The sequence below is a fragment of the Monodon monoceros genome, unplaced genomic scaffold (genome assembly GCF_005190385.1).
Source record: "Monodon monoceros isolate NGI ecotype Baffin Bay Population unplaced genomic scaffold, NGI_Narwhal_1 Super_Scaffold_12, whole genome shotgun sequence".
Classification (NCBI taxonomy): domain Eukaryota; kingdom Metazoa; phylum Chordata; class Mammalia; order Artiodactyla; family Monodontidae; genus Monodon; species Monodon monoceros.
This window is the reverse complement of record NW_021703768.1, coordinates 123,777,107-123,792,651: the sequence shown is the minus strand read 5'-3', so window position 1 is coordinate 123,792,651 and position 15,545 is coordinate 123,777,107. Positions and strand designations below refer to the sequence as shown.

The 15,545-nt window shown below is 41.3% G+C and overlaps 1 protein-coding gene across 1 annotated transcript in view; it reads right to left on the bottom strand.

Annotated features, from left to right (window-relative positions):
* Nucleotides 1-3,311: 3,311 nt before the first annotated feature.
* STK32A (serine/threonine kinase 32A) overlaps nucleotides 3,312-15,545 on the bottom strand; it is a 118,258-nt gene continuing 106,024 nt past the window's right edge. The window contains exons 9-13 of the mRNA XM_029217961.1: nucleotides 14,121-14,237; nucleotides 11,602-11,727; nucleotides 9,990-10,118; nucleotides 3,799-3,863; nucleotides 3,312-3,402 (exon numbers count right to left, since the gene is read on the bottom strand). Of these exons, the coding sequence (XP_029073794.1) occupies nucleotides 3,312-3,402; nucleotides 3,799-3,863; nucleotides 9,990-10,118; nucleotides 11,602-11,727; nucleotides 14,121-14,237 (528 nt within the window). The remainder of the gene's footprint in view (nucleotides 3,403-3,798; nucleotides 3,864-9,989; nucleotides 10,119-11,601; nucleotides 11,728-14,120; nucleotides 14,238-15,545) is intronic.

The window sequence follows — 15,545 nt, the reverse complement described above, 5'->3', positions numbered from 1 at the left end:
TGACCCACTCCTTCTCCCCAGTTATTTATTCATCAATCCAGTCTGGAAAAGCTATTATGTTATGAAGTCTACTTTCTTCTGCTTAAAACTTTACTATCAGTAGTAGTATTGTTGGGAAATTATGTGAGATAGTATACGTAATCTAGAGCACTTAGAATGGCATATGGTTCAACCAAAGACTATATATGTGTTTGCTTTCTTCATGGTATTTTATTGTATATATGCAATATAATTAATTTAGCTAGTTTCCAAAAACAAAAAACAAAAAAACCCCTTTACTATCAGAAGCAGCCTAACCACTAATTAATTAAGTGACCCTAATTAATGGAGCAGTGCTCTGTACGGCTTGACATTCGTTCCTGCCCCAGCAATGCCCTCAGCCAAAACCAGTGCTGCCTTTTGGGGTGTGAGCCATTAGCAAAGCCTCTCCTTCCGTGGAGTCCGGGTCATGGCCAGGGTCACAGGGCTGCCCCACCCATCCACTAGCGGTCTCTGTGGATGCACTGGGGTGGGTGACCCCGCTACAGTGCCAGAGGGTTAGAGCCAGGATGCCCCTGGTCTTCCAAACCTGCTCACTTTTCAGATGTTCCACACAGGTAAGGGAGGAAGCTGTGAGGAGAAAAAGATGCCAGAAACGCTGGACAAAAGGAATTAAGAGTCACCCTGTTTTCTAAAATGCTTAGCCCTGAGCCTTCGTTGTCACACACCTAGATGAGATATGCTCCACCCTGTAGGGTAGTAAATTTTAGCCCAAGTTATGGAATAAAACCCAAGGATCTGATTTCAACAACTAGCAATCATGGTAAGGATTTAAGAATTCTTCTATTTTTTGGAAAACATTTTTGTCCTAACACTCAAAATGTCCAGTGGTGGGAGGTGCTTAAAATCAGCCATCCTGTACCGATGGATACAATGCTTTTTCCTTTCTAACTTGAAATATTACGTGGTGGGTCTGTAACCTGATTAGGACGGGAAATCCATCTTACCTCTCTAGTCAGTGCATCCATGGTTCTTGACAGCCCGTAAGGGTACTGTAGGCGTGGAATCAGGTCATTGGAAGTAAAAACTAGGGATTCAACCTACAGAGGTTGTATTGTGTTCCTATCCTATTATAAACTGTATAGACGTGAAATGGCACAAATGATTTAACTCCCATCCCAATGCAGGACTGGTCCCAACCCTACCAATCCCATTGCACTTGGGTGTTTCCCAGTCTCTCATTTGGGATGATATATATAAGGTCAGAGCGAGAGAAAGAATCAGGTAACTGGAGAGATGAGGCGACAGCACATCAAGGCTTGAATTGAAACAAATGAAATAAATTGGTAAACATGCAAATGGCCCTGACACTCCTGGTTTCCAACCAGGAGCAGAATCTGGTCACCTCCTTGTAGCTCTTGTCAACCCATTCCCCCTCCTTGGGAAATTGAGCCAGAGTTTATAGTGTTTGGAGAAAAACATAGCACAGACATATAATATGGGGGAAATGTAGAGAAAAGGAATCAAACAGAACACAAGAGCTGGCTTTTAATTCTTAACAAAAATATGGTTACTCTTAAAGTAGAGAGACACTATTTCACAGCTTTTCAAGGCCAGAAATGTGGGGCCTATCAGCTCAGTGGGGAGAAAACCATCAGTGCTGAATTAAAGTTCAGCACTGGCTTTCTGCCCATGTCTAGTTGCCCCAGTGCGACTTCCCTTCTGAAGAAGTCCTATGTAGCTTGCGGCCGTCTCTGTTACTTCTGCCCATTTCCACCTGTCTGGTCTCCCCTGTTGCCAGCTTACTGCCACCCTGCTGAGGCCCATAGTCTCCCTAAGTAAGGACAAGGTTTAGGTGATCTGAGTGGCCAACAGTTAAAGCAATCCCCCACCAACCCTGTTTATTCTTGACTCTACCCAGCAGCATCTGTGAGTTGCCAAAAATAGTTCTGCCAAGATCTTCTGTGTATCAGGGGAGTAGAGTTACATCCCAACTTAGGTGAATTAAACTTTGTGTTTGGCAAATAAATAAATACAATATAAAGAAAAAGTGAAATATCAATACTATTTTAAATAGGGGATTCTGCCCGCCATTCTTGCAGTAAGCACAAGTAAGTATTGCTGTTCCCTTAGTCAGTCTTAGACCTCTCAGATGTGTGGGCATCCCACGGTTCTAAGCACGTGATTCTAGTTTATAAAGGCATGTATAATCTGTTCAACACTTTAGTGCATCTTTTATTAGCCAAAAGTGAGACCAAAAAAAAAAAAAACCAAAAAAGATGACTCGTTTCATTAGTGAAGGGTCTCATGATATTGGGCTTCTCTAAGAAAAGATACTCACCATATGTTATGTATATTAAAGGAATTTTTCAAGGGTAAATTTTACTGTCTTCCAAATTCACCTCACAATCTAACAGACTGTAACTCCCATATAAGATACAACTTCAGGTACTACAAGGTGGAGGTGCTTTCAATGTGACAATGTTCTTTTCTGATGCTCTCCGGACACAGGTCTCTGGTAGTCTTAAGAGGACAATTCGCTCTCAAGGAACATGCTTCTAGAAGAAGGCCAGTGGTGTGCTAATATTTCACAACTGGCTTCCCGGGGCCGGGTGGGCGGTGGGGGCCGGAAAGGGTGGAAAGCCCTGATTTGTAGCATCTGCCAATGATGTAAATACTTCCACCATCACCAGTTTCAACTCTCAACTTCACATCACTGTACGGGGTGCTAGGACAGATGCGCATAGTGGCTCTTACAATTGATACAAGCTGGTACGTACGGTGTTCTGACTTGAGCACACCACTGGAAGGCCCTCATCAATCTGTGTTACTTATAAACTGGTCCCACTCATTTCTTCCTGAATGAATTCCTTACTCCTATTCAGTCGGATTTGGGGATTCTGACCAATTTATGAAGTTTTCTAACTCTGAAGAGATTCACTCCATCACCCAGCTATGTCCATTTGTCACAGTGTAATTAGGAGTGGAAAAAATAAATCTGCGTCCAAATATTCCTTTTAAAATAAAAATAGAGGCTGTTTAGAATAACAGAATGGAGAATGGTGGCAGTAAAAAGGCAGTATAGGGCTCATCTAGTATTACGTTCTCGTTTTAGATGAAAAAACCAAAGCAGAGAAAGGGGGTAAGTAACTTGCTCAAGGTCACGCGGTGGTGAATCTAGTTCACGGGAGCCTGGGGACTCTTCCCTGGGTCATGCTGCCTCCCTCCAAAGGTATTCAGTCATATTTTCTAAGGTGTGTGAGGTGTGGAGAGGTGAGAATTTCTGTCAGCTCTTCCTGACGTGGAAATGTCCCAAGAAGATGTTGAGGACTTCACGGGTTATTCCGGCCATCCTTTTCTTGTGGGTCTTTGGTTTGTTCCAAGGCTTGATTGGCTTGTCTTTTATTAAAATCCTTTTTGACTCTTAAAAGGAAAAAAATAAAGTGGGTTTATTCATTGAAGTGAAAAAGAAAAGATTTAAGCTTTTGAAATGATAGCATTAAGCCCAACAATTTATAAAGAGGCGTGAGCCAGGGTAACTCTTACAAACATCATTGATTTTAAGTGTTGAAGTCCCCATTCTTCTGCCCTTCCCATCAACAGAAACCTGATACTAAGCTAATTTACCTATTACAATTTTTGAAATCTCTTACAAGAAAAAAAAGTTTCTGTATTTTCCAGATTTTCTGTCATGGATATGCATCATTATTGTAATCAGAAAGGAAGAAATGTTTAAAACTATGTTAAGTCTTTGCAAGTTGAATCTGGCTGAAACACTCCATCATTCGCTGAGCTGCTGTTCTTCCAGGGGTTACTTACTTCTCTCTGTTGAAAATTATGAACTCCTTTTGGACAGATTCAAGGTGCTCTTGAAGAAGGCACATCTTCCGGGTGAATGTTGGAAAAAAAATAGAGGTATAGTTAGCAGACTAATGCAGATCCTCAAGTAGCCAATAACCTACTGAGTGTCTGTTAACTGAGTGGCCCAAATCGAGGAGGACCAATGTGTCCTCAAAATAGATGCTATCTGAGAGTTTGTAGCAGGAGTGAGACCACAGTGAGATTAATAGAGGAGCATATAGGAAAGAAACAGGGAAAAATACATCAACTCTCTGCTCCCCACAATGAGGCAGCAAAGAAGACCTGGGTTATGGTTTTTGAGCTTGATGTCTTTCAGCCATTTAGCCCAAGAAACCACGGCTTCAAGGCAGATGGGCACAAGGGTTTATTAAGCTGGTCACCTATTTGCTTCTCATCTCCTGGCCCTCAGGTAAAAGGTTTGGAGGTTCTGAAACCAAGTCCCCCTAAAAGTGAGTTCCCCTGCCAAGTTTATGATTAATCTCTCCGTCCAAAACTTTATTCCCTTTTCTGTCCTGCCCCTGTCCCCCTCAGGATTCAAAGAGAAGGGGAGACTGAAACTGAGCAGGACCCTGCGGGGCCTTCCCAGGTACAAAAGTCCCTCTGTGCCCCCGTTTTTCTTTGTAGAGAAAAAAGGCTTTAGTCTCCTAGGCCTTTCCCAAGTTCCAAAGAGCACTGAAGCAGTTAATTATTAGGACAATAGAATCACAGGACTCCCATTTCCTCCTGAAGGGAACTGGATAACAATCTGATGCATATCTTTGAGTTGTTCTGTAGAAACTCAGACCCCCCAGCCAAGTGGGGGGATGGTGACTAAATGCTGACCAGAGCACGTAGACTCCAGGCTGGTTGGAACCAGAGGGTTGAGATTCTCAAAACATCACCCTGTTCCCTCGCCACCAACCAATCAGAAGAAGGTCCATGAGCTGAACACGCATCCTAGGACCCTCCCTCCTAACACTGTCTTTAAAAAACCCTTGTCTGAAAGCCATCGGGGAGTTTGGGTCTTTCGAGCCCATCCCCTCCTCCCCTTTCACCTTGCTTGACCCCTGCAATAAACCTTTCTCTGCTCTAAACTCAAACATTTCGGTTTGTTTGACCTCACTGTGTGTCAGGCACACAAACTTGGGTTCAACAACAGTTCTGCTTGGATTTAACGAGTAGCCTAGAAACATGTCTTCACGCTGAATTCGGATTGACTGTTCCCCTCAACTGCACTGGGGCAGATTATACTTCAGTTGTGGTGAGCAGCCTTCTTCAGTTGTGACTTTCTCACAGATTTGCAAAGCATTTGCTTTGCTGCTTCACTGTCTGGCTGTCAGTATCTCTAGATGACGTTTCCAACATAATCAGAAAATTTAACCTCAAAGAAATGACCATCACCAGGCCCAGTATAGTATCAGCCCCAGATCAAATGTTTTACAAGTCTGTAACAAAATACTTCCAAATTACTTCTGATGACAAATATTCTTCTTGAAGGAAAAAATATCATTCATTCATTTTGTTTTTAAATCTAGGAATTAGAAAATACTAAGTCTTCAAGTACTAGAGAGTTTTTTTTTTTTAACCTTTCCTGAACAAATAATTAAGTGTTGGGAGAGTAAACTATAAAAAGGAGAGGAAATTTTCAGAGAAGGGGTGGGGGGAAGCAAAACAAAGGAGAGAAAAGAGATTCTGCTACACCTCACTCTTATCCTCAAGTTGGGGTACCTGTAACGCTGGGGGTTTCCAGTATCAGTAGTAGGGGACATGAAGCTATGGGATAAACATGATCTGATAGAGCTCCTTGGAGCAGCAGCTTTACCCCAAGATTGTAGAACAAATATTTTTAACATTTAAATATTACATAAAAATATATAAAATATTACATAATGTCTTAACACATTTATATAATACTTTATATGTTTATATAAACATGTTTATGTGTTTTATGTTTTATATATGTTTGTATTTTATACATATACATATTTCTGTATGTACATATTATGTATGTGTTTATATTATAGACATAAAAATATATGTATAATATAAACATATAAATAAATACATAAACATACAAAATGTTATATAAAGTTTAACATGAAGATATTTAAAATATTAACATTTTAAAATATTTTAACATTAAAAATCAAGATTATAATCACTAAAATGCAGAAATTCACTCAAGTTCTTTTCTCTGTCATATAACTCTGTTTTATTTAAACAAAGATGTAAAGTGCACACTCAGATGAGTTTGTGATACGGCACTGCAGACCCTATGAGTCCCACCCTGGTCCTAAGGGCTCATGTGCCACATGTTCTTTTTCCTCTGCTTTAGTTGGAAAAGTTTAAGAAGTGCAGCTACATGGACAAGTCAACAGCAGTAGCCAGAGTATGAGGGAGAGGAGTGGGGAGCAAACAGAATGGAGGAACGAATGAGTCTTATGTGGTTGAGAAGAGAACTACTGATTAAAAAATGTTAGAATGTGCTTCTCAGGGATGACAGAGCAAACAGAGATTAGACTGGTGTAAGTAGAGATGGCATCAGAAATATCTGAAGGGCTTAGAGCAGGTGGAAATCTCAGGAGGCAGAAAAAGAGGACTTAGGTCATTTGCTTCCATAGCAGGCCGACTGGGTGTGTGTCAGTCTTTTTGGTTCTTTACTTTAAAGGGGCTGATGAGCAGAGAGGGTCAGTGGAGAACATCCTGGATGCAAAGAAACAACAGAGGCATCTACTGTGAGCATGAACCAGAGTCATGGAAAAGAATGGAGTTAGAAGTCAGGAAGTTGAGTGGAAAAGTAAAACATAAAAAATGGCTAACTTTTTTTTTTTTTTTTTAGGGTTAGCACTTTAATTTTTTTTTGTTTCTGTTTTTTAATTTTTATTTTATACTGGACTATAGTTGATTTACAACGTTGTGTTAGTTTCGGGTGTACAGCAAAGTGATTCAGTTATACATATAGCTGTTCTTTTTCAAATTTCTTTTCCCATTTAGGTTATTACAGAATATTGAGCAGAGTTCCCTGTGTTATACAGTAGGTCCTTATTAGTTATCTATTTTAGATATAGTAGTGTGTATATGTCAATCCCAAACTCCCAATCCATCCCTCCCCCACTCCGTCTCCCCCTTAGCAGCCACAGGTCTGTTCTCTATGAGTCTGTTCCTGTTTTGTAGATAAGTTCATTTGTGTCATATTTTAAATTCCACATATAAGTGATATCATATAGTATGTCTTTCTCTTTCTGACTTACTTCACTTAGTATGATAATCTCTAGGTCCATCCATGTTGCTGCAAATGGCATTATTTCATTCTTTTTTTATGGCTGAGTAATATTCCATTGTGTATATGTACCACATCTTCTTTAACAACGGCTAGCATTTTGGCAGACATGTACTAATTGACTCAGAACAGTCTATGAAGTAGGTAGCAATACCAACTCCATTTTATAAATGAGGAAACAGAGATACAGGGGGGAAAGGAAAACTTTAGTGCTTTTACTTTATTTAATCCCAGCCTGCATTCTACAGCTGTAGATGATAAGTCACTGCATACCTGAATCACCTGAAGAACTTAAAACATCCTGATGCCCAGGCCACACCCCCAGATTCAGCTGAATGAATAAAACAAGCATGATGATAATGTAAGGAGCTGCTAAGATTGACTCTCACATTTTAAAAATCCTTGAATAGAGATAAAGTGCTACTTTGAGATTCACCATCTTTCTGATTCTTCTTTGAGGGAAGGCTACTCTTTGTTTTGAAACAAAATCCTTTTTATTTTTAAATGGAGGCTATAAGATTAGGAGAAACTAGAGCAAAATGATGGCACAGGCAGCTCCAAACCCCCAACCCTCAACAGAAACATCAGATAAACAAACAGAAACTGTTAGGGCCATCACTGTCAGAACTCTGGAAAGCAAGCAAAGGTTTATAGCAACCAGACAAACACTGAATCAGGAAAAAAGCAACTTAAAAATGGTCCTGGTGTTTAAGGAAATCTCTATCAAAATATTATCTGAACACAAGCTAACATAACAAGAGACAGCAGTGGTGATGCATGACAAGGAATAGTCTTTTTGCAGAATAGTTTGTAAAAGTCACTCAAAAATGCAGGTACAGCCTTCAACAATCAAAAAACAGCAAACCCTAGAGAAGGAAGGGGAGAATCTGATTTCTGGAGTTACTGGATTGTAATAGTCAACTAGCAAGTTTTCAACAAAAATGCCACAAGGTGTACAAAGAAACAAGGAAGTATGGCCCATTCAAAGAAACCAAATAAACTGACATAAATCATCCCTGAGGAAGCCCAGACATTGGACTTACTAGACAGAGACCCTAAAACAACTATTTTAGGTATGCTCAAATAGTCAAAGGAAACCATGGAAGGAAACCATATGTTAGGCCACAAAACAGGTCTCAATAGATTTAAAAAGATTAAAATCATACAAAATATTTTCTCTGACCACAATGAATGAAGCTAGAAATCAAAAACAGAAGAACAACTGGAAAATTCACAAACGTGGAAATTAAACAACACATTCTTAAGCAACCGATGTGTCAAAAAATACATCACAAGAATTAGGAAATATTTTGAGGTGAATGAAAACAAAAATACAACACGCCAAAACTTAAGAGATGCAGAGAAAGGCAGTGCTCAGAGGGAACTTTATAGCTGTAGGTATCTACATTAAGAAAGCAGAAATATCTGAAGGTCAAGAATGGCATAGTACAAGGGTTGGGGCGGGGGAAGTAGACAGATCATATAGAGCATGGAAGGCATGGCAAAAGTTACTCACAGATTGCTGTCATCTCTAAAACTTTAGAAAACTTGTAATGGAGATGATGTCCTGTACTTGGCTACATTTGGGGGTCTGTTAACAGAGGAGCCTGCATAGGCAAGCTTTCTAGGTGCAAAGGAAGGAGCTGGCCTGGAGAAGCTGGTTGGTTATGATATGAAGAAGAACAGATCATTAGGAGGAAGATGGGTGAAGTAAAAAGCAAGAAGCAAGATGGGTTTGTGGCGTAGCTAAGCATTCCTTGGAGGGCCCTAGAAAACACTTAAGGATGGGAATCTGGTAAGAGGCCAGTTCTGTGGACAAACAGGATGTGGACTTTGGTTAACTGACCGTTAAAGGGTATAGTAGCCCCTGAGGACTAGAGAAATTAGGGACATTGAAGATACTTATTTGTTTGAAGAGCTATTTTCACCACAAGACTATGCAATCTTTGAGAACAGAGATGTCAGTGAATGCAGGAATAATATCTCATCTATATCTCTCTCCAGTGTTGAGCAGAGAATGTGGGAGATAATAGGGATTCAATAAAAATAGCCTAAACAATTGGATGGGGGGAGGGATGGAGGGGTGGAGAGATGGAGGGATGGAGAGATGCAGGGATGGAAGAATGGAGGGATGGAGAGATGCAGGGATGGAAGAATGCACGACCATTAGTTGAGTGGGTAGGGTGACGGGTGGATGAATGGATGGTCATTAGAGGCAAAATGAATGTTTGTTACTTTACCATCATTATAATACGGAGAACCACACGTATAAAATCCTACTGAGTCCCTGCAGGTTACCGTAGTGAAATCTGACCTCGAACTCTGACAGAGGATAATACAGTTAGTTACAAAATTAATTTGACTCAGCCTGAATTCCAGCAATAGTGCTCACCCGTGTAAGAGTTCTATCTTTTCTGTGAATAGATACTCCTTACTTCCGCTAGACCCTGATATCACAAGATTCTGGGTCTGGCAAAGAACAGACACCCCCGTCTAGGGTCTGCTGCTCCCAGTGAGTCCTTGGAGTGTGGCCCAAAACAGCCATGTGTGTACTTTAGAACCAGCCCATTTCCATCATTTTAGGGATGGTCACCTGACTTAGGCTTGGCCAATTAGATTTTCTCCCAGCAGATTGCAAAGTTTGAATTGAGAGCTGGGAGAGGGCAGTAAGGGAATCAAGTTAATGGCAGAAACCTAGGGAGGAAGTCCACCTGTGAAATGTTGCTGCTGGGACCCCCAGAGCTGCCCTTTCAGAAGCTGGGGTGTTCAGCTCCGCCTCACATTCATGAAGCAGCCAGTTCTTTTGGGATGGCCGCCCACCAGAAGCTCTCCAACGAATTGCAGCTGCCATGAAGATTCCCACGACCCTGGGTCTGAGGGGACTGCTTACCTGAGAGGAATCACATTTCCTCATTTCCTTCTCCTTCTTGGCCAGGCGCTTTTTTTTCTTGTGAAGAGGCTTGGACTCCAAAATCATTTCTTCGAGCTCAAAGGTGGGGTCGCAATTCAGCCTGCCTTTCTGCAAGGAAGACGGGTTGACTCACTCCTTAGATACCTGTATCTTTCTAAAACTAGACCCAACCGGATAAGGAGAATAACACTCCCTCCTGCAGGAGCAGTCCAAGAATAACCAGCTCGGAGTCGCACTTGAAGTTTGAAATAATTTATTGCCAACCTTGCTTTTCATGTTCTTTGATTTTGTATATTTTTCTAAACTCCCAAGGAGCCTTCCATGAGTTAGAAAGGAAATCCTATTATAATTATTTTTCTAAAGTTTGCCTTTGGGGCTGTTTCTTGAAGTGGGTTCAAGGGTAGATCAGAATCACCTGAGTTGATTCCCGGTTTCCCCAACCAGACCTGGAGAATTAATGTTTCTGAACACGAGGGCCAGGAAATTGCATGTTTAACGAGCTGCCCAGATGATTCAGATTCACAATTAAGTCAGAGAAGTCTAGGTAGAAGGTCTCTCGAGGCAGCGCTCATTGCAGGGTGCGTGGCAGAGCAGAAACAACAGGAAAGGTGCCTAGATCTCCACGGCGTCACGCATCACCCACGGTGCAAGCGGCCCCTGCTGGACCCTGGAGGGTGGCCAGGTAGGACCCCACCCCCCTGCTGCTCCATGAGCTTGTTATTCTGCCAATCTGCCGACAACTGAATGTGTAAAATCAGGCTGTGGGGAGACAGGGGAGTCAGAGCGCTCACTTGGCCCCTTGGCTGGAGCTTCTGGGTCTGGCTTTTACCAGCCGACTGCGGGAGGCCACAGATACCTTGGCCGGGTATAGACGGTGGGAATTATTTCGCTTTGGCTATTAGTCATTGTGAATATTGGTCCCAGCATAGAACTGCCAGAGGAAGAGGGGTGCATGGTAAAGATAAATACCCCACCCCGTCCCCAGCAGCTGTCAGTCCTTTGACTCAGAACTCCTTGGATACAAATTTCTATATCTTTGGAATCAGAGAAAACTTTTTTTTTTAATTGGCAGATTCCCAGAAATGACTGTTTGTAGGATTAGGACTTCTTTCCACTAAAAGTAAGCCACAGGGGCTTCCCTGGTGGCGCAGTGGTTGAGAGTCTGCCTGCCGATGCAGGCGACACGGGTTCGTGCCTCGGTCGGGGAGAATCCCACATGCCGCGGAGCGGCTGGGCCCGTGAGCCATGGCCGCTGAGCCTGCGCGTCCGGAGCCTGTGCTCCGCAACGGGAGAGGCCACAACAGTGAGAGGCCCCCGAAAAAAAAAAAAAAAAAAAAAAAAAAAGTAAGCCACAAAACGTGGTTAGGAGCTAGAACTCCCAACATAGATCTAGATTAGAATCCCAACCCAGCTGTGTGACTTTGGTGGCCAATCTACCCTGTGTGTGCCTCAGTTTTCTCATCTGTAAAATAGAAATCTGGGCTGTCTTACAACATTGGCGCGTTATCTAATGAGACCATGTGCATATCTGGCACACAGAGTTAATGTGCATTGAATGAGAGTTACTATAGGTTTGTTAAGATTGACTCACGTTAGGAATAAATCCTGGAATGAGCCTCTTCTGCAAAACTGCGTCCCAGTTGATATCATTCATATATGGGAAGCTTTGAACATCTGACAAATGGGAAAATCGTTGGTCTGGATTCGGTTCCAATAGCTGCCAATGGAATACAAACACCAAGATCATGGGGAAGGGCAAAACTTGGAGTGCAAAAAATCATACAGATTCCCTATGAATATTTCCAAGTATAGGATTGAAGGAAACACGTAGTGTTCTCCTTTCTTAGCCCCATAAACAAATAATATAGATGAGTGGTCAGAATAAATTGTAAGTTGGTTTTTGTCAGTTGCAATGTGGTGAGTGAAAATAGCTTGTCCTACTGAGTCAAACTTATGTGTGATTACTGATTCCCCAACTTAGTAATGATGGGCAAGTTTGTTCTCTAAACCTCAGTTTACCCATCTGTAAAAAAGGGATAATAAGCTATTTCATAAGGTTTAGCTACGATTAAATCAAGCCATGTATATAAAGTGACCAAGAGAAGGTCTGTTCTTCTTACGTGGAAAATGTACATTGGTTTTAACAAATGAAATTTATTTCACACTAGAAAATTTAGCAGTTTTTACCACTAATCAAAATATACTGGGGTGACACAGATAAGATGTAACTAAGGTTGCTGTGATAGTTCTGGGTTTTATGAACTGGGATTAAAGAATTTTTCCCCTTTAACCACTCCAGAGCCAACATCATTTCAGTCCTGTGGCTCAAATGGAAAATAGCAGTTCCACTTGAGAATGGGCCTGGAGGTGACAGCCGTGGGTCATCAGTGTGCACTTTTGGGATAATAGGGCTGTCTTGGAACTAAGGCAAATTTGCTTATGGAAAATGACCCCCGCCCCCATTCTTTATCTTTGACATCACCAGTGGCAATATCCCTATTCCAAAACAGAACACTGGACCCATAGACAAGAGACATAGGTTTTGAATTCTTAGCCCCCGAAGCTCTTTTCCTTGACCAGTTACAACCTGGGCAATTTTCTCTCTTCAGAAAAAAGCCAAGCTCATCCTCTTAGGCTCCTCATTCTTTCTTTCACGTAATTATTCACTACACATGACTGAGCTCTCACTACAGCTGTCCTTAATCTTTCTGGTGAACACAGGCACCTTGAAAAGCTGAGGAAAACTGTGGACCTCATTAATTTAAATACCAAAGTCTACCACCTGCCATACTCTGTGTTAAGTGCTGAGGGCACCATGGACAAGTCAGACGTGGTCCTTCCCTCATGCAGCTTAAAAAACAATGGTCATTAACTCAAGAGTCACACATGTGCAATGTATAATTTAAAAGTGTGAAAAATATGAGGAAGGAAAGCTAGTGCTGTGTGATCTGAAAACAGAGGGAGGCTTCCAGAGGAAGTGATACGTGAGCTGAGATCTAAAGCCGTGTTTCTCAGACTATGCAGAAGGGCCAGTTATTTCTCTTTGTTTGTTTGTTTTAATTTCCAACCCACTGAAGTCAATATGTGGTGTCACTGTGCATGGCTGGTGTAGAACACCACACTGTGTGCAACTTGTGATTTGAGTTCAACATCACTGCATAGGCTTGGACCCTATTCAGTGAGATGAGTCCACTGACCACGTGCTTTGAGGTATCAGAGGTATCAAGTTGCTATAAAAGTTTTAAAATACTTCCCTCAATTTCTATACATGTTATGGACCTGTTGGAAGTAATTCATGGACTTGAACCAGTCAGTGAATCGCATTAGTAGTACTGACCTAAAGGAGGGAACTGGAAGAGCTGGGGATGGGAGCAATGTTCTAGGCAGTGAGACTAGCATGTGCAAAGGCCCTGTGGTTAGAGAATGATATATGAGGGTGAGGAGGGGGAGGGCAAAGAGGAGAGAAAAGAAGCTCAAAGCAGTTTTTAGTCAAAAGGGGGACAACAGTCCAAAATAAGACTTGAGGGGTAATTAGAACCTTTATACCATACAAATAATTTTGATCTTTATTCTAAGAACAATGGGAAGGCAGTAAACTTTGTATTGAACAGATCCCTATGGGGCATAGCAGAGAAGAGAATGGAGTGTATAAAAGTGTACAGGGGCAAACCAGTGAAAAGGCAAGACTTGATGGCAGTAGGACTAGGAAGATAGATGGAGAGAAGTGACAGATCCAGAAGACATTTAAAAGGTCAAATATGAACATGGTGATGAACTGGGTATGTGGATGATGAATGATTTCTGGTTCTGGCTTATATTAGTGGGTGGACGGAGACGCCAGAGCAGGAACGCTGGAGAAAGTCCAGGAAATAATGAGTTCAAGAATTCCATTTGGCACATGGAGTTTGAGATGTCTTTGGGACATTTAAGAGGACATGTATGTCGCCTTATTAATGAAGCCATGTATTTGAAAGCTCTTAGCTGCAAAACCCACTCTGGAAATGTATTTATCATGACTGCCTCCGATATTGTAACTTAACTTTTAACTTCAAACCAGAGCATGTGCTTCATTTTTATCACTTCCTTTTGTCATGCATTTGTCCTTCTTACCTTTTTAAGAAGTGACACCATTTCCTGTGACCAGGCAGAAGGGTAAGCCACAAGCGCCGTCTCAAACATGTGTGCAATTTCCTTGCTGGAAGTACTGGAGCGAATATGATACGGTCTCTTAAGGGAGAGAAGTAAGAGTCTTCATTTTTAAAGGGTAAAAGAGAAAATGTTCCTTTGCAAATGCTTCCAAGCTAAATTTTCAACTAGTAAAATCTAAATAGCATTTTCTAATCCCCTCCAGCCAATTGTTGTGTTGCCATATGCATATGTGGTCCACGGTTGCCAGATTTCCTACTTTTAAAAAAGCGTACCAGAAATCTATACATCCTTGTGAAATCTTGGAATTTTTATAAGTTGGTAACCCTCTGGGTCAAAGGAAACATTTCTGTGGGCTAAATCCACGTCTGAGATGTCAGTTTGGAACTGTTTTGTAAGGTTAACTAATGTAAGTATTTACCTAAAACACTGGACAAGCGCTCAGTAAATGGAAATTTTAAAAATTGTTATTTAAGTGTTGATTATAAAGAGATTCAGAGTTTTGCCATACACACACCTCTTTTTACTTCTTCGAATCATAATGACTAAGCTCAGGTTAGAAGGTTACCCAGAAGACTTCAACCCCAGTCCCAAATGCTATGAGCTGCTAGTACTACGGAGTGGGGTGGAGAATTTTGTGATGAGGCAAAAGTATTTTTACCCCTGAGAGAACCAGATTCTTCTACAGTCCTAACTTGGGGGAAAAAGAAATTAAACAAAACGGTGGCTTTGTTATAATTTTCACAGATATCCACTGGAGGGCAGCCTTTACCTACATTGATTTTTCTGTTTCATAAAGGATTCACCCTGGGATTGTCTCTCTTTATGTGAAGTGAGCTACTTAAAGCTAGAGATTTTACCGTATTCACATTTTTGCCCATGGGACCTAGCACCTAGTGAGTGCTCATTACATGTTTGTTGAATGAACACAGTTTTCATGTTAGATTAACCAACAATAGGACAGTGAATATGGATATGTACATTTATCAAGTGCCTGACTCTTTCGAGATAATGACTGTGGACCGATTTCTCCCAACTAAATTGGGAGAAATGGAGGAGTTTAATTTTTTCCTTGTTGTACATCATTACTAAAGGTAACATAATGTAATTAAGTGTTGGAGCTCTGAAGGCAAAAGGATTTGAGCCCTAAACTGGGTCAGTCAATTTGAGTTTCAATTCCTTCATCTGTAAGATGAAGTTACTTCTGTAAAATGAACCACCTTAGGGGAGTGTTGGAAAATTAAATCACATAATACACGTAAAGTTCTCAATAGAGTGGCTAATATATATTAGACATAATACAGGAGAGATATGATTATTGACATAAAGGATGGTGGCTATAAATGTAAATAATGAACAGCAAGATGAGTTATCAACAAAGGTGATGTG